Source organism: Acomys minous (assembly GCF_964271855.1).
Source record: "Acomys minous genome assembly, chromosome: 2".
Lineage (NCBI taxonomy): Eukaryota > Metazoa > Chordata > Mammalia > Rodentia > Muridae > Acomys > Acomys minous.
Genome location: NC_140484.1, coordinates 7,804,641 through 7,832,266, shown reverse-complemented (window position 1 = coordinate 7,832,266; position 27,626 = coordinate 7,804,641). Strand labels below are relative to the sequence as shown.

The 27,626-nt window shown below is 44.5% G+C and overlaps 1 protein-coding gene across 3 annotated transcripts in view; it reads left to right on the top strand.

The window, feature by feature from the left end:
* Window positions 1–27,626, top strand: part of MXI1 (MAX interactor 1, dimerization protein) — a 64,702-nt gene that overhangs the window by 21,181 nt on the left and 15,895 nt on the right. For all 3 annotated transcript variants that reach the window (XM_084769616.1, XM_084769617.1, XM_084769618.1), the window contains exons 2-3: window positions 14–146; window positions 18,032–18,061. In XM_084769616.1, the coding sequence (XP_084625742.1) occupies window positions 14–146; window positions 18,032–18,061 (163 nt within the window). The remainder of the gene's footprint in view (window positions 1–13; window positions 147–18,031; window positions 18,062–27,626) is intronic.

Here is a 27,626-nt window from a genome sequence, read left to right as displayed (position 1 = left end):
TTACTGTTTTCAGAGTGTGAACATGGCTACGCCTCATCGTTCCCCCCCATGCCGAGCCCCCGGCTACAGCATTCAAAGCCCCCAAGGAGGTTGAGCCGGGCACAGAAACACAGCAGTGGGAGCAGCAACACCAGCACTGCCAACAGGTAGCAAGACGAGGAGGCTAGGGGACAATAAAGGAGCGCGGACCCCAGGGCTAGGGGACAGTGACGGAGCGTGGACCCCAGGGCTAGGGGACAAATAAAGGAGCGTGGACCCCAGGGCTAGGGGACAGTGACGGAGCGTGGACCCCAGGGCTAGGGGACAGTGACGGAGCGTGGACCCCAGGGCTAGGGGACAAATAAAGGAGCGTGGACCCCAGGGCTAGGGGACAGTGACGGAGCGTGGACCCCAGGGCTAGGGGACAAATAAAGGAGCGCGGACCCCAGGGCTAGGGGACAGTGAAGGAGCGTGGACCCCAGGGCTAGGGGACAATAAAGGAGCGTGGACCCCAGGGCTAAGGGACAGTGACGGAGCACGGACCCCAGGGCTAAGGGACAATAAAGGAGCGCGGACCCCAGGGCTAGGGGACAGTGACGGAGCGTGGACCCCAGGGCTAGGGGACAGTGACGGAGCACGGACCCCAGGGCTAGGGGACAGTGACGGAGCGTGGACCCCAGGGCTAGGGGACAGTGAAGGAGCGCGGACCCCAGGGCTAGGGGACAGTGACGGAGCGTGGACCCCAGGGCTAGGGGACAGTGAAGGAGCGTGGACCCCAGGGCTAGGGGACAGTGACGGAGCGTGGACCCCAGGGCTAGGGGACAGTGACGGAGCGTGGACCCCAGGGCTAGGGGACAGTGACGGAGCGTGGACCCCAGGGCTAGGGGACAGTTAAGGAGCACGGACCCCAGGGCTAGGGGACAGTGACGGAGCGTGGACCCCAGGGCTAGGGGACAGTGACGGAGCGTGGACCCCAGGGCTAGGGGACAGTTAAGGAGCACGGACCCCAGGGCTAGGGGACAGTGACGGAGCGTGGACCCCAGGGCTAGGGGACAGTGACGGAGCGTGGACCCCAGGGCTAGGGGACAGTGACGGAGCGTGGACCCCAGGGCTAGGGGACAGTGAAGGAGCGTGGACCCCAGGGCTAGGGGACAGTGACGGAGCGTGGACCCCAGGGCTAGGGGACAGTTAAGGAGCACGGACCCCAGGGCTAGGGGACAGTGACGGAGCGTGGACCCCAGGGCTAGGGGACAGTGACGGAGCGTGGACCCCAGGGCTAGGGGACAGTTAAGGAGCACGGACCCCAGGGCTAGGGGACAGTGACGGAGCGTGGACCCCAGGGCTAGGGGACAGTGACGGAGCGTGGACCCCAGGGCTAGGGGACAGTTAAGGAGCACGGACCCCAGGGCTAGGGGACGGTGACGGAGCGTGGACCCCAGGGCTAGGGGACAGTGAAGGAGCGTGGACCCCAGGGCTAGGGGACAGTGAAGGAGCGTGGACCCCAGGGCTAGGGGACAGTGACGGAGCGTGGACCCCAGGGCTAGGAGACAGTGACGGAGCGTGGACCCCAGGGCTAGGGGACAGTGACGGAGCGTGGACTCCAGGGCTAGGAGTGTTGTTTCCCCTCCAGTGCCAACTCCAGGGCACCAACCCTCCCCCTCCCCCAGACTTCCTCTTTAAAAGCGAAATACAGAAAAAAAAAAAAAGGAATATAATCCTTTAAAAGGCAATTACAATAGTTCTTGCTGGCTATTGCAATGTCTCCATCATCAACCTAGGGGACAGGAAATTGAGACTCAGTACCCTGTGTCCATGCTTGTAGCCACATGCTAAGAGTAGTTAATCTCTGAACGGCTTTTATTCCACCCGCCCACCCAAGTTTCTGATAGTCCAAGAGGAATTTTTCAAAACCAGAAATAGTCCTGGTGATAGATGTGTGAAAATCAAGGGCTTTGTTAAAGACATAAGGAGACGTAGAGATGGGCCTGGTCCGTTTGTTAAGGACATGCTGTGTTACAGTTGAGTGGAAAGTGGTTGTTGGCAAGGAGGCTTTTAGAGCAGGATAAAGAACAACTCCAGTCCTCCCGGACGGATTTCTTTTCCAGAACATCCTTGCTTAGAGGAGCCGAGGCGCAACCGACTTCCTCTTTTGGTAGTGTCTGGCTGACTCTTCAGTATTTTGGTTCCAGAAAGCCAGTAAGCCCTAAGGCTTTGTGTCAATATGCAGTTTTCAAGAAACCTTTCTTTAGAGAAGGGTTTTTTTCCATTGATAGGAGGAAGTTGAATGAGACCATCCCTTCCCATCCTGTCTAGAAAAAAAAGAATGATGAATTTGGCAGGGATTGGATAACTACAGATCCCTGTGGGCCGTGGGGACTGGTTAGCATCCCTAGGCTCTTGTAGATAACAATTACAAATCATGAGATTGAATCTTTCCACCTGCATTTTTACATCCCTGAGACAAAACTGAATTCATTTTCCTCCCTTTATTCATGCCTTTAGAGCTGCGTGTTTTCTCAAGACTGTATGATATTTTTAAGCATAATTTTTTAAATTATAAAAATAGCCTTAAGCCTAATATGCTGTATTTGTTTATGAGTCTAGATGGTCTCCTGTGGTATAATATGTATGCATTTGTGTATATGTGTACATTTAAATATATATATAGAAAATGATATACATTTAAAAACATGTATTTGTTTATCTGTAATTTTCTGGTTACTCTGTTAGAAATTAAGATCTATTCAGGAATTTACCTTTTAATCCATATGTAGATTTGTCATCGTTACTTTCTATTCCTGTGACAAACACCAGGGCAACTTACAGAAGGAAGAATTTACTGGGAACTTCCTTACTGTTTCAGAGAATGGCTCCATCACCATGCGGTGGGGAGCATGGCTCTGGAGCAGAAGCTGGGAGTGTACATCTAATCTGCAGGCACAAGGCAGAGAAAGAGATCTTAACTGAGATGGCGGAGGCTTTCGAGCCCACCCCAGTGCCATAGCTCCTCTGACGAGGCCACACCTCCTAATCCTTCACAAACCCTTTCACCAACTGGGACCAAGCGCCGAAATATATGCACCCTTGGAGGTCGTTCTCATTCAAACTACCACAAAATTTAAACAAAAAATAAAAAGTTTTTTTTTAACATGCATGGGAAGAGTGCCATTTAGGAAGCTGGGCCTGGGTTCAGTCCTGTTTCAAATGTTTGAATCCCTGTCTTCTTGACATCAAATATATGAGGCAGAGGCCAGCCTGGTCTACAAAGTGAGTCCATGACAGTCAAGGCTACACAGAGAAACCCTGTCTGGAAAAGAAAAAAAAAAAAGAAAGAAAGAAAGAAAAAAGGTCAGATATATGACCTCATTATACTTTTTTTTCCCTTAAGATTTACTTATTTATTATTATGTATATAGTGCACTGCTTGCATGTATACCTGCAGGCCAGAAGAGGGCATCAGATCACATTATAGATGGTTGTAAGCCACCGTGTGGTTGCTGGGAATTGAACTCACGACCTTTAGAAGAGTAGCCAATGTTCTTAACCTCTGAGCCATCTCTCCAGCCCCCTACACTTCTCTTCTTGTCTCTTACTGTTTCGTATGTAAAATAAGAAGCTATATTAGAGACCCACCAGGTTTCCTTCTTGCCCTGAGTCTGTATTGACAGCTTTAGGACCTGGTTACTGTAGGTAATGAATTGTGCGTATCTCCCCATCGTTGCACATGTGGCATTTTTACTAACAGCTCCTAGTTAGCAGAGACAGTAATAAGATGTGCATTTCTAGATTCTACTAATTATAATGCATTAATATAAAGGTTTTCATCCCTTATTTCCTCTCTTTTCTTTTGGCTTTTGTTGTTTTGTTTTGATGTTGTTTTCAAGACAGGGTGTCTCAGTGTAGCCTTGGCTTTTCTGGAACTTGCTCTGTAGACCTGGCTGGCCTCAAACTCACAGAGATCCGCCTGCCTCTGACTCCAAAGTGCTGGATTAAAGTTGTGTGCCACCACCACTTGGCCATCCCTTATTTTCTTACACCTAGCACTTCGCTAACTTGGGGTTGACTAAGATTTTTGTTCATGTTACTGTTACTAGGATGCTTGTGTATTATATGAAGCCACAGTGTTAATTGTTGTGTTTTAGCATAACATGTCAGACACATTGTAAAACTATAAGCACTTTTAGGTTCTGATAATATCCAGGGAAAATATCCATGGACTACTTAAAACTGGAAAAGGTATTTTTCCCCCCATGGGAATTTAAATAACAAGCAAACAAGAAAAAGAAATTGATTTTAGGATATATTATTATAGGTCTATGTAGGTTGGGCTGAGACCTATGACAGAAGTAGTTTATTAAAGCAAAATACTAGAAATTATTTCTTCTTAGCCATTTATGTAATATTTCTAGTCTGTGGACATAGGGGAGCTGAATGGAAACTCCTAATGCCAGATATTTTGGAAATAGTCTGTTTGTCAGGGGGCACTGTTCGCTTCTGCCCTTCAAGCTTACCATTAGATTGAATGGATTTTTATTTATACTGCTTACATAAAATAAAAAGGCGATGTGTTGAAATTTCAGTTTCTTTGTCATCTCTGATGAGAACAGAACATATATGTGGTGCTATTTCCTGCTCAGTCATCTGTGTAGAAGTCATTCTTCCTTTTTTTTATGTCTTAAACATGGATAACCTTTTCTTCTTCTTCCTCTTCCTCCTCCTCCTCTTCTTCTTCTTCTTCTTCTCTCTCTCTCTCTCTCTCTCTCTCTCTCTCTCTCTCTCTCTCTCTCTCTCTTGTGTTTGGCACTTGGGATTGAGCCAATTGCTTTGCATATGCTAGCTAAGTGTCCCCACCCCCACCCCCACCCACTGAGCTCTACTCCTAGCCCAACGGTGATGTGCTATGTCACCAGTGCTGTGACTCCATATGTCATAAAGCAATAGTTGTTTTCTGGCTGACTTTCCCCGGATGTTCTCAAGTATATACTGTAGTATTCCTGATACAAATGTTACTCTGTAAATTTATGTTGGGAGTTATTTGGCTTATAAATTCCTTCCCCCTCTTCCCCCTAAGTCTCAAAATCACATTTTTACAGACGTACAAAAGGAAAAAAAAATGAAGGCTATACTGTGATAAAATGTATCTTGCAAATGCTAGTAATTTTATCTGACAGTTGGGAGGTGGGACCTATGATATATAATTATTTTTTAAATACATGCTTGGTTTTACTGTAATCTTGGTCACAGTTTTTGGCACACTTCCAAAAATTGAACTTGCTCAGATGTTGCTGCAGTCAGGGAAACTTGTTGCAGTAGGCATCCGTCTTCTGGAGAGCAACAAAGCTCAGAATCTCAGCACCACTGTTTTGTCTCATAACTGAAAAAAGTCTCAAGATCTGTCAGCTTTAAAACTACTAACTGAGCCACCGCTTTACTGTCACACTGATTTATTCACAAGTATTTCTCAAATATATCTTCTTTTTTTTTTCTTGACTTTACTAGAAATATCCTACTCTCAGCCTCCATCTCAGCTGAACAAGTGTGGAAACCCCCTCTGTGGTGTGCTTGCAGCTACGCTCCTCATGAATTACCTTGGCTGGCTTTCGTTCAACGCCTTTAACCTATCATGTTTCCTTGTACTCCAAGGCCCTGTAGAGTCTCCGTTCCCTGTCGGCGATCACTTTCCTCCCTCCTTGCCAAATCATCTCTGTCTCCGAGCACTCTCTCTTCAGTGTAGTTGTAGCGTCTTCGGGGAAGCCATTCCTCATCTGCTGTGGTACCTCAGGTCTCTCTGAGACAGAGTTTCATGTTGTGTAAGCTGGCATCAAACTCACCTTGAGGGTAAGGCTGTCCTTGAACTCCTGATCCCCTGCTTTCCACCTGTCAAGTGCTGAGGTTACAGGCATAGGCCAACATGGTTGGTAGTGGGTGAGATCTTTACGTAGTCCATGGGATCCCTGCTTTTTTCTTTCTTTCTTTCTTTCTTTCTTTCTTTCTTTCTTTCTTTCTTTCTTTCTTTCTTTTTTTTCCCCCCGGTTTTTTGAGACAGGGTTTCTCTGTGTAGCCTTGGGTGTCCTGGACTCACTCTGTAGACCAGGCTGGCCTTGAACTCACAAGGATCCGCCTGCCTCTGCCTCCCGAGTGCTGGGATTAAAGGTGTGCGCCTCCACGCCCAGCTTGCTTTTAGGTTTTGAGGACTTAAAAGATGATTTCTTGTAGGTCAGTAGAAAACTGCTCCTCCTGACTTAAAGAGACAATTTTTTTTTTGTCCAAATAGTAAACATATGACATGGAAGATTGTATCTTAAAAGGTAATTCTAGGTTGCATCTGACACAGTTCTCTGCTTTAAATCACATGTGGCCAAGAGATGCTGTAAAGTGATTTGCTTAAGACTTAGCTATACCACAGGTAGTGATTAACTTTAATAATGGGGGGGGGGGGTTGCATCCCCTAGACGTGCTGTTAAGTAAAAAGCCACTTCTTTTTGAGTTGTTGGCCGCGAGGTCCATAGGTCCCCAGCGTTACAGGCTATGATTGCCTTTGCTCTTGGTTACCCTACAGAACTTGATCATTAAACCCTATTGTCTAACAGTCAAGCAGGTATTAACCTAAAAGCATCGTCTCTGCTGTGTAACTTTCATAGAGCTACAAGGTTCAACAAATGCTACCAGGGGAGAAAAGTTGCCAACAGGCCTCCTGAGCTGTGAACCTTGCTTGTGCACTACGGTAATGACTGGCCTAATACTATACGCCCGCTTGTATAGCACATGTGTTGTGGAAGTAACCAACCACTTATTCATTGGGTTTAAAGCCCACTCCACAAAATAGAGCCCATGCCTGGTACTGTTAACTGTGACTAGCTAAGTCATAGAGCCTGGGAGAGAACCTGGTACTATTGCTCTTACTTGAGCATCATATTAAACTGCCCTCTAAGATTATTAATACATCTTTCTTTCTCTCTTTTTGGAAATCAAACATTTAATCCACTGTAGGTGTAGGCTGGCTGAATTTGCTAAGGCTATGTCAGGGCTAGCCTTGACACTTTAGTAGTTAGCACAGACATCATTGTGGCTCAAACAGTAGCCTCTGTGCCTTTTCTTGGTGACTGTCATTAGGACGGGGCCTCTTAGCAGAAGGCCACACGCACCATCTTTGTAATTCTGTTGTTCTTGATGGTTTTTTATTTTTTATTTTTTTAAATATTTATTTATTATTCTGTATACAGTGCTCTGCCTACATGTACACCTGCATGCCAGAAGAGGGCATCAGATTACATTACAGATGGCTATGAGCCACCATGTGGTTGCTGGGAATTGAACTCAGGACCTCTGGAAGAGCAGTCAGTGCTCTTAACCTCTGAGCCATCTCTCCAGCCCCCTTGACGTTTTTTTAGTCAGCTCCTGGGCGCTCTTCTTCAGGATTTCAGTGCTAGCGTGCAGAGAGGAGAAAGGTCCTGGCAGCTGGCGGTTGGCACTGGCTGCCGCTGCGCTGGCCTCTTTCTGCTGATGTTCCCGCCAGGGGTTCCTGGTCCTTTAACTGCACAGGGGGCATGTCCACTCCCGGGTGCTCCATTTCGCCTGTTCCTGCCCTCTGCTTAATACATCTTTCAACCCTCATCCAAGAATCTTCTTTTTATAATGGATGGTGATTAATACAGAAACCCACAACTGGTTAATATGCAGAGACTAAAGACTGGAGGACTCAGCGCTAAATGGGACATCCGTGTCACATCCCTTCCCTGGAGGCTCAGTAACCACCACAGAAAGGTCTTAAGAGCCAGGGGTAGTAGACGTCTGCAGTAACATGTGAAAACAACACTGGCTGGGACTGCATGCCCAGGCCCTGCACAGGAGGATCAAGCTAGCCAAAGTCTCGGAATGGCCGGGGGGGATCCGGGAGTCCCACTCCTCTCTGAGGAGCTGTCATCCCTGCTGTGAGGGGAAGTCCATTTTCCTCAGGGATTCTGGCTCTGAGAGGACACTCACACTCCAGTGGTGGCCCTGTGCCCGTGCGCATGCAGGTAGCAGTAAAAGATTCTGGTGGACATTAAATTCAAAAAAGAAAAGCACAGGAAGTTGTGAGGGGAAAGTGAGGAGATAGCAGTGAAATTGGAGAGGAGGGGACAGACATAGATTCGATCAGGACACATTATATGCATGTATGAATATTAGAGCTGTTTTTAGTCGCAAGCTGAGTTTCAAGGCATAAGTCCATCAAGGTGGAGGGACTGTGGTCTGAGGACAGTTTTCACGCCTTGATTTCTTCTTAGAAGCGAAGCGGCATTGTCTCCTTCATTTTTCATAATACTTCGTCATTTTTTTATGGTGAAGATAGTTTTCCAAATATTAATCTAATCAGGTTAATTTGATAGCATTTCCAGATATTATTTGTAGTTTGTTATAGAGCTAATGTAATCTAAGCATGCATTGTAGAACTTCTCTCTCCTCTCTCTCTCATTTCTTGTTTATATATGTTTTTTTTTATTTCCTGTTGTCCTAGTTTGCTTTCTCTTACAGTGATAAAACACCATGAGCAAAAGCACCATGTAAAGGAAAGGTTTACTTGACTTACAAGTTACAGTCCGTGCTCAGGGGAAGTGAAGACAGGAGCTAGGAGCTGGGGTGAAGGGGGGGACTATGGAGGAGGGCTGCGTACGGCTTGCTCAGCTGACTTTTCTGTACAGCCCGGGGTGGCCCACTCAAGGCTGACACTCCTTACCGTGGGCTTGGCCCATCTCCATCAGTCATAGGTCAAGAACACTCCCTGCTGACTTGCCAGTCTGAGGGAGGCCAGTCTGAGGGAGGCATTATCTCACTCTGAGGTTCCCTCCTCCCAGACAGCCCCCATTCTGTGTCAGGTTGGCAAAAACAGCTAACCAACCAGCACATCTGTATTAAAAAAATGTTGGCACATTTCCCTCCCCACTTTGCATATGTAGATGTTTTTGTGGATTTACATAGACATACTTATTTCTGTTCTCATGAAACTTAACTAATGAAAGAAGCAAATAAGCACGAGAATGTATTATTTCAAAATATGATGAGCTTCATACAGGAAAAACAAATCCAGTGAGGTATATAACCTGATTATTGCTCCCTGAGGGAGAGCTTTGTGGTTTGGAGCCTGTTATAACCTTGCTCTTTCTTATCCTGAACATGTAAAAAACTTACTTTTAAAAAGTTTTCCTACAAGGATATGGTGCATGCTAAGTTCCTGGCCCACCTCCCTCTGCTTTCGCTCCCTCTCCTGTTAGTTCGCTTTGTTCCACTCATGTCACAGATATGATGTGTGTGTGTGTGTGTGTGTGTGTGTGTGTGTGTGTGTGTGTGTGTAGCAACTAAGAGGGAAAACATACTTGTCTTTCTGAAACTGGCTTAGTTCAATTAATGTGATACCTGCAGGTGCATCTATTTTCCTATAAGAATTTCATTTTCTTTGTGGCTGAAGAAGTTGTAGTCTTTAAACATTTTTTCATGTTTATCTGTGACGTCTTAAGTTACTGTAGGATGTTATGCTTTGAGTATGTAGTAGTTTATTAATCCAGACGTCTTTTGATGACATTCAGATAGTCTGAGGTGCTTTTATGTCATTCCAAGCAGGGCTGAATTTTGCTGTGCCTTTTTAATTCCGTGTTTGTTACACACATGAAGACTAGAATTGTGTGTCAAAGGGTGTGTTCATGTGGGCACAGAGGTGCATCCTGTATTCCCAGTACTGCAAAGGCTGAGGCAGGGGATTGAGAATTTTAGGCCAGCTTTGTCTACATAGTACGACCCTATCTCAGAAAGAAAAAGAAGAAAAAGAGGTAGATTCCGTATTATAAAAATAGCAGTAATTACCACTCTCATGCAATATGCTAGCTATGCTTTCTAAAGTCCGTAACATGTTCTCTCAGATACTTGTACGAAGTGGATTCTTTTCTTCTTCTTAAGGAAACTGGACTTGTACTTCAAGGCAACTTCCTGGTAGAACTAGAGGATGAATCAAAGACCTTAGATTAGTTTCTCAAGGACTAGCAAATACTTTTTTAGTAATAATCTATTGAAAATTAAGTCTCAGCAGCCCAAACCTGCCTTTTTTTTTTTGTAAACTCCAAAATATTTATTCAAGATACTCTAGTTTTTATCTTTCCATTGACTCTAACATAACCTCTTTTCTCCATATATATATATATAACCACATTTATATATAAATATAACTTACCCAGCTGGAAATTTTTATCATTAAAAATTGGGTATATACAACTTTTTTAAAATTAATTTATTCATATTAGATCTCAGTGGTTATCCCATCCCTTGTATCCTCCCATTCCTCCCTCTCTCCCATTTTCCCCTTACTCCCCTCCCCTATGACTGTGACTGAGGGGGACCTCCTCCCCCTCAAACCTGCCTTTTACATGTGGGCATTCTGCCTTTCTGTCAGATGCCAGAGTCATGTGGCCCATGGCTGATGGCTGATGCCTCCTATCAATGCTCTGTTTTAACCCTTTAAATATATATAGGGTTTTTTTCCCCCCGTTTACTGAAGCTGCTGTTTTGTCTTTAATGAGTCAAAATTTATTAAAGCTGTGGATTATCTTGCATCCCGAGTCTAATTAATGAACCAGTCGAATAAATCTTTGAAGACACTGTAATAAAAGAAATTTCAAGGTCGTGTGTAGTAGGTTTGCCTTGGTACTAAGAAGAAATGTGAATTTTCCAGTGTTTGATTTTGACCCCCACCATCATCCTGCCATCACCTAGAGTTAAGTGATCTCTGGTTCTTACAAAAACCCTGACCAATGTGTTCTCATCCATGCTGAATGTGCTAAGAGTAGTTCCTATAATGCTTGATCTTACTCTGTGGCCCTGGCTGTTCTTGAACTGGAAGTGATCCTCCTGCCTCAGCCACATGCTGAGATGACAGGCACTCACTGCCACACTCACAGCAGTATTATTGTTTTCACATCCCATGTTACCCAGTCAGTTGTCCTTCGAAGGCACTGTCCTGAGTTTTTTGTTTGTTTGTTTGTTTCTGTGATGAAGCACTCTGACAGAATCAGCTGGGAGAAAGCCTCTAGCCTGGCTCACACAGCTCCCGATCACAGCCTGTCAAAAGTCACCGCAGCAGGAGCTTCAGCTGAGCCCACCGCAGCCAGAGTCAGGAAGTGAGGAAAGGCCACATGCACATGTACTAGTGCCTAGGCCCCTAGGCTGTGCTGCTTTCACATTCAGGGTGGCCTCCCTGCCTCAGTTAGCACAACTGATAAACGCCTTCACATGTGTGCCACAGGCCAACCTAATCAAAACAGCCTCCTTTCCCAGGTGACTCTGCATTAACTCACGTGGACGTTCAAAACCAACCCTCACTGGCAGACTGTATTCCCGAAGATACCATAAGATAAAGAAAAATAGTCCTCTCTCATTTCTCTTTGGAATCATTGTTGATTGGGGGTATTAACATTATCAAAAGCTCTAATCAAGTATTTTTATAAAATTTAGCATCTTACTACTCAATCCTGAAATTCTGTACAGAAACCAAGGTTTACCTAGATAAAATGTAAATGTTCTGTTATCTAACAATGTAAGTGTGAAGGGTATGTGGTTAGTTTCCTTTTTAAAAGACTTGTGTATTAGTCTTTTTGTTTGGTTTGGTTTGGGTGTGTGTGTGTGTGTGTGTGTGTGTGTGTGTGTGTGTGTGTGTGTGTGTGTGTGTTTTTCCCTCGAGACAGGGTTTCTCTGTGTAACATCTCTAGTTGTCCTGGAACTCGCTCTGTAGACCAGGCAGAGATCCACCTGCCTCTGCCTCCCGAGTGCTGGGATTAAAGGCGAGCGCCACCACAGTTGGCTGTTCTTATTTGTGTGAGGATTTTGCCTGTATGTGTATATGTTTGTACTGCACATATGCCTGATGCCTTTGGATGCCAGAGAAGTGTCTGATCCTCTAAAGTTGGAGTTACAGGGGGCTGAGAGCCATCATGTGGGTGCTGAGAACTGAACCCGGGTCCTCTGCAAGAGCTGCAAGTGCTTTTAACCACTGAGCCGTTTCTCTACACCCTGGAATTAGTTTCTTTTCCTTTCTGTTCCTTCCTCCCCCCTCCCCTTCTTTTCCTGAGATGGAGTCCGTGGTTGTTGTTGTTGTTGTTTTTAATGAGCCCTTCATTATTTACTTTTTGCAAAGGTCAGTGTGAACTGAGCACTTTGTAGTGATAGGAACACTTTATCTTCCCAGTGCAGATACTCAAAAAACATTGGCTTTTGTTGCATATATGAGCAAGCTCACAGAAATTAGTGTTTTGGGTGAGATATTGACACATCATTGGGAAGGTTTTTGGGGAAACGTAAGGTTTATTTGATTGCTTTAGGTGAAAGAAACCTAGAAATGTTTAAAAATCTTCATTCTAATTTTTATTTTTTAGCATGTGTACTCATTAGAGATAGGGTCCCCCCCCCTCCCTTTTTTCAAACATTTGAAATCTGAGGCAGAGACAGAAGATTCTTAGAGCTTGCTGCAAGCCAGTCTGGCCAAATCCCTAAATTCCACAGTCAGTGATGTACCTTGTCTCAAAAATCAGAAGTTGAAAAGTGATTGAGAAGTCACCCTGTGTCAACCTCTGGCCTTTATATGTGTGTGCGAACACAGAACACAGTCTGAGACTTGTGTTAACCAGAAACAGCTGAGTGCATTACTTACATAATACTGTGACAAAATACCCAACAAACAGGGAATCTATAGGAGAAGGAATTTATTTCGGTTCACAGTTTGAGGTACAGCTCATCATAGTGGGGAAATGTGGTAGCGGGGCCTGAGCAGTGAGTTGTGTGTCTGCAGTTAGGAGGCAGACAGCTTGCCGTCTCCTGTTTGTGCTGGTAGAGGACCCATGTATTGGTACCACGTACATCTAGGGTGGGTTGGCCTGTCTCAGTAATGGATCCTAGGTGTGCCCTCTTAGACGGGCTAAGGTATGGCAAGTTGTCAATTAAATCAAACCATCACATGGAGTGGCATGTCTCCTTTTACCTTACAACAAAGCATTTACCTACTAGATACCAGTATGTGTCTGGTGGTGTTGACCATTTTCACAAGTGTAAGCCTAAGTGTTAATGATAAAGTGTAAGAAAAATGAGGCGTAGTTCTTGAAGGTGACTTAGACTTGTCTATCAGTGGTGCTAGCCTGCCATTCAGTCACCAAAAAGCTGGAAGCAGTTGTCATGTCTACCCACCAGTCAGTGGGGGAGTCAGGGATAGTCACACAGTGCGGAAGGGGATAATTACTGGGTTGGTTGAGGGTTCTGATATTAAGGAAAAACATGTTATGAGACCTTCCCCCCAAAAGTTTACAGAATTCAAAATTTATCATCTTTAATGTCTTTTACTGCCTTTCTCTTATAAAAAAAAAAAAAAGATATATCTTTGGTGGAACATAGACCAAAAAAAAAATTTTTTTTTTTTTTGAGACAGGGTTTCCCTGTGTAACAGCCCTAGCTGTCCTGGACTTACTTTGTAGACCAGGCTGGCCTCACAGAGATTTGCCTGCCTCAACCTCCTGAGTACTGGATTACAGGTGTGTGTGCCACCACAGGCCTGCTTTAGACTGTGTCTCTTAAAGAGATGTTTTTCTGTTCTTGGAAGTTGATTAAGCAGAGCAGAGGTGAAGTTTTGTTCCACTGATTCCCACAGTTTCCTTGTCAACCCTTTTTGGATATAAACTTACTTCAGAGACACCCAACCCCCACCCTATGTCTGGTGTCTGAGTCCCAGATATAGATAGATAGATAGATAGATAGATAGATAGATAGATAGATAGATAGATATAAAACTATATACGTATACATATATATATGTTACAAACTAAGGTTTGTGTTACTCAGGTGGCTTCATAGATTATGTCTATTGTGTGAGAGCCACATTCATCAGGTACATGAGAGGTTAGAAAGCAAATGACAAAAACGTAACTAATTAAAGGTGTCTCCTTTCTTGGTCTGGTAACAGGTTTCTGGGTTGTTTTTCTTGGCAGTGATACTTTTGAGTCAAATGCAGCCATTTTGTACAGGTTCAGCTCTCGTGTCAGCCCCTTAACTGTACCAAACTGCACCCTAAACGCTGAAACGTTAAGGCATTAGAGTTATGTTGTAGTCAGAAAACGCAGGGATCTACTTGAGAAAATTATTCTCATTCAAATATGGGATACATAGACTCTTTGGTTGGTTTTGGGGAGCTTTTAGGGGGTGAGTGGGTTTCTTTCAAGACAGGGTTTCTCTGTGTAGCCTAGCCTAGCCTGTCCTAGACTCACTTTGTAGACCAGGCTGGCCTTGAACTCACAGAGATCCTCCTGCCTGCCTCCTGAGCCCTGGGGTTCACCCAGCTGAGACTGTCTTACAGAGGTGTTACTAGTAGATTGCTCATGACCCAGTGCTAGTTCTGACAGATGCTCTTCTGTCCTTGGGAGTTGGTTAAGCAGAGGTGTCTGAGTGGAAGCCAGGGTTTCCTCACTGGTGTTTGCTCTAGAGCTGCATTCTAATAGAAGGACACCTGAGCTACCCAAGTGGCTTAGTCAGAGCATCTGACCTGCGGAGAGCCTGTAATTCCTGCTCCGTGACATGTTGGAAGGACTCAGGTGGACACTCAGGTTGTTCAGGCAGGGTTGTTGGCGCGTGTGTGGGTGTGCAGTAGGCTCATTCACTCACTTGTAGCATCATTTGGGCCACTCTTCTCTCTCATACCTCTCGCTAAACCTTGTACCATGTGCAGAGTTGGCTACATGACCAGGTGGCTTCAGTTACTCGTCTTTCGGTTTCTCTTTTCCTTGTTAGGATTATTGGTTTATTTCCAAGTGAATTTCATGGGTTACTGAACACCTGTCAAATTGTCTTATGTAGTATATTTTACAGTGTTTAGAGTAGTATATTTTTAGTTTTGTTAAAAAATAAAATGACTGGGGCTGGAGAGATGGTTCAGAGGGCCTGAGTGTTGGATGTTCCTTCAGAGCACCAGGGTTCGAGTCCCAGCACCCATGTGGTAGCTCACAACTCTGTAACTTTAGCTCTGGACATGTAATGCCCTTTCTGGCCTCTGAGGGCACTAGGCGCACAGTGCTACTCAGACATAGATGCAGGCAAAACACCCATATATATGAAAAATTTAAAAATTACCTAGATAGAGTGGTGCAGTCTGTAGTTCTAGCATTAGCGAGACTGAAGCAGGCTGATCAGGAGTTTGAGGCCAGCTTTGGCTACATGGTGAGGCCATGCCTTGAACCAGTTAGGAGCGAGTCTTTCCTGAATACTTGATATGTGCCAGAATCTTTTGCGTGTTCCCCTCCCCCTCCCTCCCTCTCCTCCACTCTTCCTCTCTCTCCCTTTCTCCCCCTCTCCCTCCTCTTCCCCTTCTCCTCCTGTCTCTGTTCCTCTCTCCTCCTTCTCCCCCCTCTCTCCCCCTCTCCCCATCCCTCTCCTTTTCTCTCCCTCTCTCCCCCTCTCTCTCCCTCTCTCTCTCTTCTCTCCTCTCTCTCTCTCTCTCTCTCCTGATGATCTTTGAGTTTCCCAAATAGGAAACTGTGAACCAGGTTAAGTAATCTGTCGTAAAGTTACACAGATTTGGGGCTTGGGGCTTTTGTTAGCTACCCCCATGGGCCTGTGTGATTTCTGCACATTGGTGCTTCCTGGTGTTGCTTTGGACTTCACAACTCTGTTTGCTTACCTGTTCAGTTAAAATAACCCCTTTCGTTGGTTCTAGACTTTACTGAAAACTGATATATTAATCATTTAAGCCCCAAATCAAGCCTCTCCCCCAGATTTCTCAGTAGCCCCACGCAGAAGTCATCTTTGCACGTCTGTGGCCATTTGTGTTTTTCTATATGAACTTATTTACCTTTAGTTATAATGACTCTATACATATGTGAATTTACCAGTCAGAGACATTTTTCATTCCTTGTAGTCTAAGTCAGGTTGAACACTGAAAGCATACCATCTCCGCTGTCTATATGTAAAAGCTAAACAACACAGGAATAGACATTGGAAGAATAAGGCAGTGTGGAAATCGTTAGTGTCTGTGACCATTTTGTTTCTTGCTTCTTGGGAGTCTAGATACATTCTGTAGTAGTATAACTTAACTAGACGTGTGTCCTGCGTTTCCTACCTTAGTGAAAAGGCTCAGATTCTTACCCTTTTTTTTTTTAATAAGACAAATAATAAGTCTGTTCAGGAGAGGCAGGAGAGACCTGCTGTTTTAATTTTGTTCACAGCAGTGGCTCTGATTATGTTCTTTCAGTCCTAGCTTTTTCTAATAGGCTCAATATAATGTTGGAATTCTACCACTGGCTATTGCTGAATGTATTACCCTTTGTATTTATGGCTATCAGTGAGGTTACCAGATAGATCAGAATGCGTTGTGGTAAACCAGCATCTATTAGTCTGTAAATATATCATTGCTGTTGATCATGTACTATGGAATTTTATATAGAGATTGTCTCTTATTCTTGTGGTCCTTGCTATCAGTTTTATTTTTAGAGAAATGCAGCTAAACCCAAACTTGCTTGCCAGGAGGGCACAAGAAGTCTTACCATTGATTTTGAAGGATTTTTTTAAAAGTTAAATTTCTAAAGTATGCCTTTTGGGGGCCACTGAGATGGTTTTTGCTGTGTAAGCCTGGCAACCTGAGTTCAAACCTTAGAACCAGGAGCCGGGCGTGGTGGCGCACGCCTTTAATCCCAGCACTCGGGAGGCAGAGGCAGGCGGATCACTTGAGTTCGAGGCCAGCCTGGTCTACAAAGTGAGTCCAGGACAGCCAAGGCTAACACAGAGAAACCCTGTCTCGAAAAACAAAACAAAACAAACCTTAGAACCCACGTAACGGTGGATGGAGAAACTTCCTACACAAAGTTGTTCTCTCTCTCATATACATTAATTTAATGTATATGAGTACTCTGTCTGCATGTACACCTGCAGGCCAGAAGAGGGCATCAGATCACATTACAGATGGTTGTGAGCCACCATGCGGTTGCTGGCAATTGAACACAGGACCTCTGGAAGAGCAGACAGTGCTCTTTAGTGCTGAGCCATCTCTCCAGCCCCCACACAGCTGTTCTCTGACTTCCGTGTATACCGTGGTACAAGGGCCCCCACATATACACATGTATACAATATAAGAGTGAAGAATAATAAACTATGACATTTTCCTTTTTAACTTTTCTGTTTGAGCATTTCATGCAAACAAAAAAAAATCAAAACTTTTAATAAGCATAGAATAGTAGAAGCTTTAAGCTCTGAGCTGTTAAGCTACAAGTTGTATGTTTTTATAGTTTCCTCTGCCTGGATTGTACATGTATTTGCTGCTTACTTGGCTGAACTCTTAAGGCATCATAAGATTTTTTTTTCTTTTTTGAGGGAAGTGCTCTTATTAACATAATCTCTTTAAAGTCAGTCTTTTTCACCCTGTGGAACTTTATGAAAGTGCCCGTAAAGCAAATCGTAGACAGACAGACAGAAACTCCGTCCTCTGAGTGTTAAACTCAAGACAATAGGTAAATTCCCACAATTTGTTGGGTTCACAAAAATACTTGCTAAGGTTTGTGAATCTGGCATTAAATATCTATGTGCCCGGGAGGGTGGGTAGTGAAATTACAGCAGTCAGTAATGTGATATTCTGAAAGCATTTGGCATTAACAAGAGTATGTAAAGTGACATATGGGGGTTGTGACTTGCTGAGGAGTGAGTGCATGAGTTCAGTCCCGGTGCCACATAAAATCAGGTATAATGGCGCATGCCTGTGACCCCAGCACTTGGGAGGTGGAGACAGAACCAGAAGCCTAAGGCTATTTTCAGCCACACCATGAGTTGGATGGTTCCCGAGCTGCATGAAACGCTCACCTGACAGCCAGCTCCCTGTGTCTTGCTGTTTAGTATGAATTGTTAGCCACTGTAACAGTCATTTCCTATAGCTACTCATGTCATGGATGCTGTATTGTTAACTCCACTGATTGTAACACACAACTGATGAAGCTGATATGCCTTAAGCCGTATGAACAAGTTTGGCTAATGCTCTTCTTTTTTTTTTCTCCCCCCCTCCTTCTTTTAGATCTACACACAATGAGTTGGAAAAGAACCGGTGAGTCAGTGATGAGGTGCAGCTTTCGTTTGTTTGGAAGCAAACTTACCATTTTGTGTGAGAAACTAAAGTGACTGATATTGTATATATAGTTGTTATTTTTAAGTTGTATAGCTTGTCATGATTGTGATACATATTTTCTGGAAAAAAATTTAAGAAGCAAACATGTCACTAAGCTCATTTGAATTTGAGATTACAGATGGCTTCCGTCTGTCTTTGAGATGGGTCCCTGGCTTAAAAACATGGTCTTACTCTAGGCTCAGGTTCCTGAGTCAGGTAGTAAGTGTGACAAACAAGTGCATTGAGTCTTTGTAGTTTGCTTATCAATTACGAGCTATAATATCTCATTGCCAGATAGACTGAGCAATTGGTTTAGAAAACATAAGAATGTTTGAGGTTGTTCTTGTCCTTAAAGAATTCAGATTTTACGGGTGAGAAAGTATTAGGTATGATAATGGGAAAGCGAGGGGACTCGCTGAAAGGTCATCTTGGAAGACCACTTAACTCTTTAATGTCTAAGCATAAAAGACTGTAGCATGCACGAAAGCACCGGGTTCTATCACTAGCGTTGCACAATATAAAAATAAAAACAGTGCACACAGAGCCAGGTGTCACACATCTGAACATCCCTACCTTTGGGAATCTGAGACATAGTAGGACTTTGAGTTCAAGGTTAACCTGAGCTACATAAGTTCAAAACCAACCTGGCCCATTTCAAAGCAAGAGCCTGTCTCAAAAACAAAACTGGATTGGAGAGATGGCAAGGCAGTTAAGACTACTTGCTAATCTTACAGAGGACCCAGGTTCAGTTCCCAGCATCCACATGGTGGCCACAACCACCTATAAACTCAGTTCCAGTAGATCTGATCCCTCTTCTGACCTCCCTGGGCACTAGGCACACAGATGGTACGTATGCATACATGCACACTCAAACAAAGAAAATAATACAAAACAACAAGAAAATTAGAAAATATCTTGGGCCACATGAGTTAAAACATGTGGATTTTATCATTATTTTATCTGTGTGGATGTGGCTCTTAGTAGGCCTCTATTAGAAACCCAGCGAAAAAACCCTTAACATGAGTAAAGAGGCACTTTGGGAACTGGGGGTAAGAACTTTTCAAGTCTTTTAGTTATAAGTGCATGTCACCTCTGACTTGATCACAGTGTAAAAATATGAAGATGGTGCTTACTCCTCACAGTATCACTTTGCTACACCCCGTGAGCAGTTTAGTTAGGTCGCAGAAGTTGTGTTCCCGGGTCTTCCTTAAGGCATGCCCCATGGTCAGCTGCTGACACTCTTCTTGCAAAAGCTAACACACAGCCTTCATTTCGGTTTCCTCAGATTCCTTTCTCTCCTGTCCTTGGGTGGTGTTTGTGGGCTTGTGTTGCTCTCCTCCTCCGTCCCCTGAGGCGTCACTGACAGCTGACACAGTTTCACCTTTCGCAGCATGCGTAAGAGAGCCAGCGCCTAAAGAAAAGTTGGGTTTGATAACTTGTACCCGCCCGCCTTCTGGAACTTGACCAGCTTGTGGTCTAGAAAGACACTGAGAGGCTTCGTAGGGGGGATTGTTTAACAGGAAGACAGCACAGGAACGTCTGAGAGTTGAGCCTAGACCGTTGCTGCGGAATCACCTCATAGTCGTGTTTTCCAGTGCGGGTTCTTGTCCACATTGAGGTCAGCCTGGATTTTGCATCTTTTAAGGAGGTTAGAATTCTGCCTTTCGTTGCCATCAGCCTTAGAACAGGAATTTCTTCACACAGGGTCTCCCTGTGTAGCCTTGGCTGTCCTGGACTTGCTTTGTAGACCAGGCTGGCCTCGAACTCACAGGAGATCGGCTTGTCTACGCCTCCCCGAGTGCTGGGATTAAAGAACGGGATCTTAAGTGAGGAAAGTAGTATCAAAGCAGCAGGTCGGTTTGTCTTCATCCTGAAAAGGCATTCTTGGAGTATTTGTATTCTTGAAACTTTACATATACGCTTTACATATATGATATTCATGTCAGAAAAAGCATTTTCTTTTTAGTTCGTTCTAAGATCTTTACATAAAGCTCTTTGGGTTAGCGAGGTGTATGAGACAAATGCCGTGAGAGTGGTAGTGAGTGGTGTGCAGGGCTAATAGTAGAGAATTCCAGACTGTTCTCTTGGAGGCCTGGGTTCTGGCCCTGAAGAGACAGTGGCTAGCAGCTGCTGAGGTTCCTACTCCTAGGTCTCCAAGCACAGTGGCGGAGCCTTGGGGCCAAGGACACCCATACTGCCTTGTTCAAATCTACCATTACTCATCTGCCTGTAACTCGCTCACTGAGGGGCTTTCAGTAGTTTCAGACACGTCTTTGGAGGTGTCTGGAGCTCGTTTCCTCCTAGCACCAGGCTGGCCATGGTCACCTGCTGCAGAGCATGCTGCTTGTGTACTGTCCCTATTCACGTCATCCCCACACAGGGGATGACTGCAGGGGAAGCAGGGCACACTCAGAGGCTCCGCACTCCTCAGGAACCTGTGCAAACTATCTCACGGTAAACTTAATGAGTCTTTGAGGTTGAGGTATTAAGAATTTACTTTGTCCATTGGCTTATGTGTTTGGTCCTTTGGCAGAGAAGAAGCTATTCAGTACAGATTTTGGGGGCCATTTCATTGGCTTTTTTCGTTTTCTTAATTCAGATGACTAGTGATGTTTTCAACAGAGTCACCAACTTTAACAGGACTTTAATGGTCAGGAGCCTTGGTGCTGGCTGCAGGGGAGGCCATTCAGCCTTAGTAGCTGCCGTCCGCTGAAACACACGCTTTACCCTTCTTATGGCTTCAGCAAAGCTGGGAGGGCCGAATGAGGACCCTGGAGTAAGAGCGCGTTGTTAGGCAGAGGGAGAGTGACGGTGGTGAAAGAGAATGGTATCCCGGGAATGGTAATAGTATCCTCCACACACACCGCTGTCCACACCCCCCCAGGGAAGGATGATGTTAAATTTACGGAGTTCTTACTGCGTTTCCCATCACATAGGCTGTTCCTCGATTCCAGAAGGTAGGAGAACAGAAACTGTGGGCCATAGCGTTATTGAAAACTGGCCATTTTTGGCCACCACAGTCACAATTTGAAACAAGATGGACGTGAACATAGAACAGTCCCAGCCACTCCTGCCCAATCATAAATGCAGCTGTGTTTGTTATTAATCTTTTTCTTCAGTGATGATTCATAAATACTTGGCATTGTGATGCAGAAGGTGAAGAATATGATTCAGGCTTTATTCTGTATCCTTAAAGTTAAAGCCGTCATGCCTTGGTATTTATAGTTCTCCCCTTTCAGTGATGTGGTCTTGTTTAGTGACCCGCTGATGTCTGCAGACTGCACTGACAGTGTTCTCAGCCTGAAAACGTAGACCCAGCAGTAATGTGTGGTTTAGTGAGCCACTGTGGCAAGAAGACGGGACAGACAGCACCACAGTACTTCTCATGCAGTGAAGGGAAATGCTGAATTGTAAAAACTGCGTAAACTCAATTATGATGTTAAAATGTTGTATGTTGTAGTAAGAGATACCGGGTCACCAAGAAGAATGTCTGCTAAACCATGAAGCATTGGGAAAATGGTCAGTGTGAATAGACATGCAGAAGCAGGAAGTTCACACAAGGAGTTATGCCCATGGGCCAGCGAGGTTGCTCAGTGGTTACAAGTGCTTCCCACGCACAAACTTGACAGTGCGCATTCAAGCCCAGGACCCCACAGTGGAAGGACAGAATTTCCTCTCCCAGAGTTAACCTCTGACCTTCACATGTGCACTGTGGCCCCAGTGTCCACACGCTCACATTCATCATGTGCACATGCACACACAGTAGTAACACATTGCAAATGTAAATAAGGTCTAGGAACGAATCGCCCACATTGAGTGGCGGGGTAGCAGAGTCCATCCAGTCAGTAGGAGGAGGTAAGACCACAAAAGCAGTTCGGGCTTAGATCGTGCAGGGCTGTTCTGGACTTCGTTTTGTTGGTAGTGATATTTGAGGCTTTAGATTGTTTTTGTAGTATTAGGAGCTGAACCCGAGGGCCTTTGGCGAGGTAAGTGCACCACTGAAGCCATTAGTTACACAGCCCAGAAGACTTGGGCTTTGGTGGGGAAGATGGAGCAGGAGCAGAGCGTGGGTTGAGGAGCTGGTGGTGCGTACTTAAAACCCCTGCTTAGATGGTGGAGGCAGAAGAATCCTCGTGACTTGAAGGCCAGCCTCTACCACATAGCCAACTTGAGGCCAGCCTCTACCACATAGCCAACTTGAGGCCAGCCTTGGGGTACATGAGACCAATTGGGAGTAAATAATAAAATAAAATGTAGCTACAGAAGAAGGGAGCCCCGTTTGGGTGCTTTTGAGGGGGTCTGTGGGTGTGAGGAGACAAGAGCCAGTGCCCAGGTTGGCTGGGGACAGACGGGGAGAGGGTGAGAAACACTTCACTGCTACTGCTCAGTCCGGTCTTTTCATTCAAGGGCGGCAAGTGTGCTGTTGTTTCTGTGTGTGCAGTCCTGTAGCTGCTTCCTAGTTAAGTTATGTAAAGCCTGTGGTCTGCACGTCTCTCTGCTCTGTCCCATCTCCTGTGGTCCAGCTGATAATGCCCCCCCCCCCCAGCCCCACAGAAGCACTGTGCCTGGTTCCATCTGGGGACTTGGTGCTTGCTGCTTCTCTTACAGAGCTTTTTCTTTAGTTCTTAATCATTAGTAGTTCTCAGTCCTCGGCCATCTCCTCAGTGGTAGAACAGCACCTGCATGTGTGAGGCCCAGGGTTTAAGCATGCGCTCACTGTCTGTCTACTGGTCAATATTTCAAATTATAGTTATTGGTGAAAACTGAGGGATATATAAAATACTCTGAGATCTCAGCAGGAGTAACAACTTCATGGAGGGAAATGGAAAATTTAATGAATTACTGAAATGTAGACAAATTATGTGAGAAAAGTTTATAAATGGGAACTTTTAAAGGTGTTCTTACCTGGCAGAGAGTCAGTCACTTTTTCTGGTTGTTCAGTGCCTCTTTCTGAGCATTAATACACAAATAAGGACCGGTCACAGACAAAAGGAGCCAGTTTCCTTGATAAAGTTTGTACTCTGTGAGGTCTTATTCTATTAACTGAGAATGCTTAAGTATTTTCATGAAGAAAACCTGCATATATATATTAGAAGAATTTTTTTTTTTAATCATTTTGAGACAGGGTCTCCCTATGTACCCCTGGCTGGCCTAGAACTCACAGAGATTCACTTGCTTCTGCCTCCTTTGTGCTGAGATTAAAGGTGTGTTAGAATTCTTTTAAAAGAGTTATTTATTTATTGTGTATACGGTGTTCTGCCTGCATGTATGCCTGTACGACAGGAGAGGGCACCAGATCTCATTGTAGATGGTTGTGAGCCACCATGTACTTGCTGAGAATTGAACTCAGGATCTTTGGAAGAGCAGCCAGTGCTCTTAACTTCTGAGTCATCTCTCCAGCCCCATATTAGAATTTTTGATGTTCTGTTTATTGCAGATGTTTGGTTATGATAATGAGTAGTTGTTTTTTTTTTCCTTCAGACTCTCCCCTGTGCCCATGTTTTAGTCTACCTTTGTCACCTGACAGTTTAGGATTCCTTGGTGGAAGAAGCGTTTCTTTCTTACTTGGTTTTAGCTAGAGGTTTTGTGTGCTTGTATGACATTTGTTTAACAACAGAAGACTGAGCTGCGTGTGGTGGCTTATGCCTGTAATCCCAGCACTCGAGAGGCAGAGGGAGGTGGATTGCTGTCAGTTCGAGGCCAGCCTGGTCTACAAAGCAAGTTCAGGACACCAAAGGGTACACAAAGAAACCCTGTCTTGAAAAAACAGAACAAAACAAAAGACTGTACACTTTCATGCACAGCAAACACATTCTGGAAAAAACGAACACTTGTTTCATTAGGAGGAAAAACAAAAACTGGCTAGGCAGAACTTCCAGTAATGCCTTAATCAATAATACTTAAGGTAAAATTAAAGTAGATTTTTATAGTTTTTATCATATTTACCTCACAAAGCAAAACCATATTTGTGAGTGTAAATGTGTGAGGAAGGTACATGACAGAAAAAAAGACACGTGTCAGTTGGCACTCCTGCTAATAAGGTAGTGAGATTTGAGGGAGGATACCACATTGACGTTATTGTTGGAGTCCTTGTAACAAAGGTCTCTTAGTTGTGAACCTCAAGTCCCTCCCTTTTGACTATATGCCCCCACCACCACCACCACAGTGGTTAATGACTAGGTATGGTAGAAGCTCTGACTTTCTAATCCCCAGCTAGAGCTTGTGCACACCCATGAGAGCATAGGCTTCTGTACCCGGCACACGGAACCTGCGTTCAGCTCCAGGTGCCCGGAAGTTCATACCTTCCCGAGGCAGCTCGCATCTTTTGCTAGGCTAGGAGAGAAGAGTTCAGTGCCGAGTCAAATTAAGCTGTGCCTGCTCCTCCTCCTCTTGAACCATGCCACCTCAAGATGGAAAATATTTTAGGAAGACACAAAGCAAGACATTTGCAACCCTGCAAACATCTTTCCCGTCCAAAGAAAATAGTTTTGTTCTCCACTCCTGCTTCAGAGAGTCTGTCCCCATAGGGTATTCTAGGTAATGTGACCCACTTAGGAAGGGCGTGGTTGACTGGGCTTCATGACGGGCCCTCTGCTGAAGAGCGTGCACCGTGGGACAGAGGCTCTTGGGCGGATGACGTCGCAGATGCTGGGCTTCATTTCTTTCAAGGTCCATTTGTTAGAGCTGACCAAGTACTGAGTTACAATCTGACTTTTACAATAAATGTCATAAAAAAAAAAAACAAGACCTCTCTTTTTTGCTATGAAAAAAAATAGACATACACACTCATTCACATTTGAGCCAAGTTCTATTACGTAGCATAGATTGGGCTTAAAGTAATTATTTAGCCTAACAGCAATTTAGAGTTTGGCTTGTTTAAAAATTGGTGGGTTAATTTGCTTAAGATGAATTGATGGGCTGGGAGATCGCTCAGTGTTGAAGACCCTATGCTGCGCGCCAGAGGACCTGAGTTCTGTTCCCAGCACATGAGTCACGTGACACAATTGCCTGTAACTCCAGCTTTAGAGGGGTCAGTTGCTTCTAGTCTCTCTGGGCACCAGCACTTACGTTCACATACTGTCACACAAACACATAATCAAATTACTATCTTGTAAAAAATGAATTGGCATTTACCTGTCATTAATTTTTTAAGTCGACCATTTAAAAATTTTAATTTACTTAATATTATATTTTGTGCATTGGTGTGAGAGTATCAGCTCTCCTAGGACAGGAGTTATAGCTGTGAGCTGCCACGTGGTTGCTGGGAATTGAACCTGGGACCTCTGGAAGAGCAGCCAGTGCTCTTAACCACTGAGCCGTCTCGCCAGCCCCTGATTTTTAAATTTGTAATTGGAAGCTAGAGCAGTGGCTCCACAGGTACCAAGCCTGAGTCCAGTCCCCAGCATCCACACGGTAGAAAGAGATCTGTGCACATGCGTGTGCCAGTGGGCTTCAGGGGTCCACTTGTCTGTCTGCCTACCTCTTCCTGCAGGGCTGCAGTCACCGGCACCTGCCACCATGCCTGGCCCTTGCATGGGCCCTGGGAATCTGAATTTAGTGCTGTGTGTTTGAGCAACAGGCATTTAAGCATCTTCCAGCCACCCTGAGGGTTGAAACATTTTTGCTGCTGTGAGCATGCACGTCACAATGGGCATGTGGCGAACAGCCTTGAGGATTGGATCTCCTTCCACCATGGATTCTGGAGATCAGACTCAGGCCATCAAAGGATAATGGTAAGGTAAAAAATGACAGGAGGACACCTGATGCCCTCCCCTGTTCTTCAGACATGCACAGGCACGTGCGCGCACACACACACACACACACACACACACACACACACACACACACAAACACACACTCCATCAACACACAGAGACATACGAGCAAAACACATTTAAAAAACCATAAAATTGGAGACCATAGTATACAAACAAAAGACCAGTAAGGTTTAAAAAAAAAAAAAGATGCGTCAGACAAAGCATTAGTAGGCAGAAAATCTCCAAAAATACCATTGAGTTTGTTTGCGCTGGCCGTCTCGTGCTGGAAATGCTGGTGAAGGCCCAAGCGTCTTGTGAAAATAAACAAAAACTTGAGGTCTCCACACTCATGTTGAAGATTTGAATTTGGGCTTACTAGAGTAAAATTAACATTTACAGCAGTGCTCCAACACAGAGTGATATTTAAGAAGTTCTGGGGGACAAGGGAAGGGGGGAACGGTTACCGAACCCTCCAGAGTCTCCTAAACACCATGCTGTTTGGACTAATGTCGAAAGTGTTCATTTGAATTCTATCTAGTAAGCCCCAAGTGATGCAGAGTTTTGTAATTTAAAAGAATTTCTGAACCTTTCTCTTAATCTTGCCTAAGAACTGATGTTGGCATGAGATTGTATGTCAGAACTACACACACACACACACACACACACACACAGGTTTACTTTCCAGTACTTTGATCCTGAAGTAATTGGAACAAGTCTGGCTCATTTAAAAGACCTATATGGGAAAAAAAGATTCACACAAGAAAGATAAAAATCTCCTAATCTGGAAATGCAAAGGCTAAATTAGTATATGTGAGTAATTTGTAAAATGTAAAAGAACACAGATTTTTTTTTTCACCAAAAACATGAATTCCTAAAATTCAGGAAACTTGCTGGGCGTGACGATGCACGCCCTTAACCCCAGCACTCGGGAGGCACAGGCAGGTAGCTCTCTGTGAGTTCAGGGCCAGTCTGGGCTCTTGTTACACAGCAAAAGCCTGTCTGAAAATAAAAACCAAAATAATAACAACACAAATCAGGAAACTTTAAAGCCTAAAGGAGAAATTTCACATTTTTTTCACTTTTTATTTTTTTAAAGGACAGTCCTATTTAATACAGTGTATGTTAACTGTAAACAGTGCTTTTGGGCTTTATAAAGTGAGGTTTAGGTCATGACCAGGTGAAAACTCTCTGAGCTGTTCTGTCCATTGGTCAGTGCGCCCTACCGTTGCTGTGACTTGGCCTGGGATGTCTGTGTCTTTAAACTTCTTGGTTCATTTTAGTCTGGCCCAGTCACAACTAGCCCAGTTCACAATTATCCCTTTAGAGAACAGGTTATATTTTGCAAAGCTATTAAAAAAAATACTCTCTTCTAGTTAGGTTCTTTTTTCAATTAGAAACACCCCACCTTTGAGGTCAGACGTGGCACAGGTTAGGTCAGGCTGAGGGCTTGTAAAGGAGAAGGCTCTTCTCTCGAGTGCAGCTGCACACTGCACCCCTCTTAGAGCTCTCTCAGAAGCACGTGGAATTTACTGCTGGGTGTTACTGAGTCACACAAGGAGGGAACGTGGTTTTCTTGGCTTACAATGTTAAATTCTGGTGTTTTACAAGAAAAATTGAATAAGTACTGAGTATTATGTTTAACCATTTCAAAGGATCCTGCGTATACCTTTGAAGATAAGAGATGTTGGTGATCCCCAGTGCTGTTTCAGGAACTTGACCCTCTAGTATTTGAAAGGAAATATAGACAC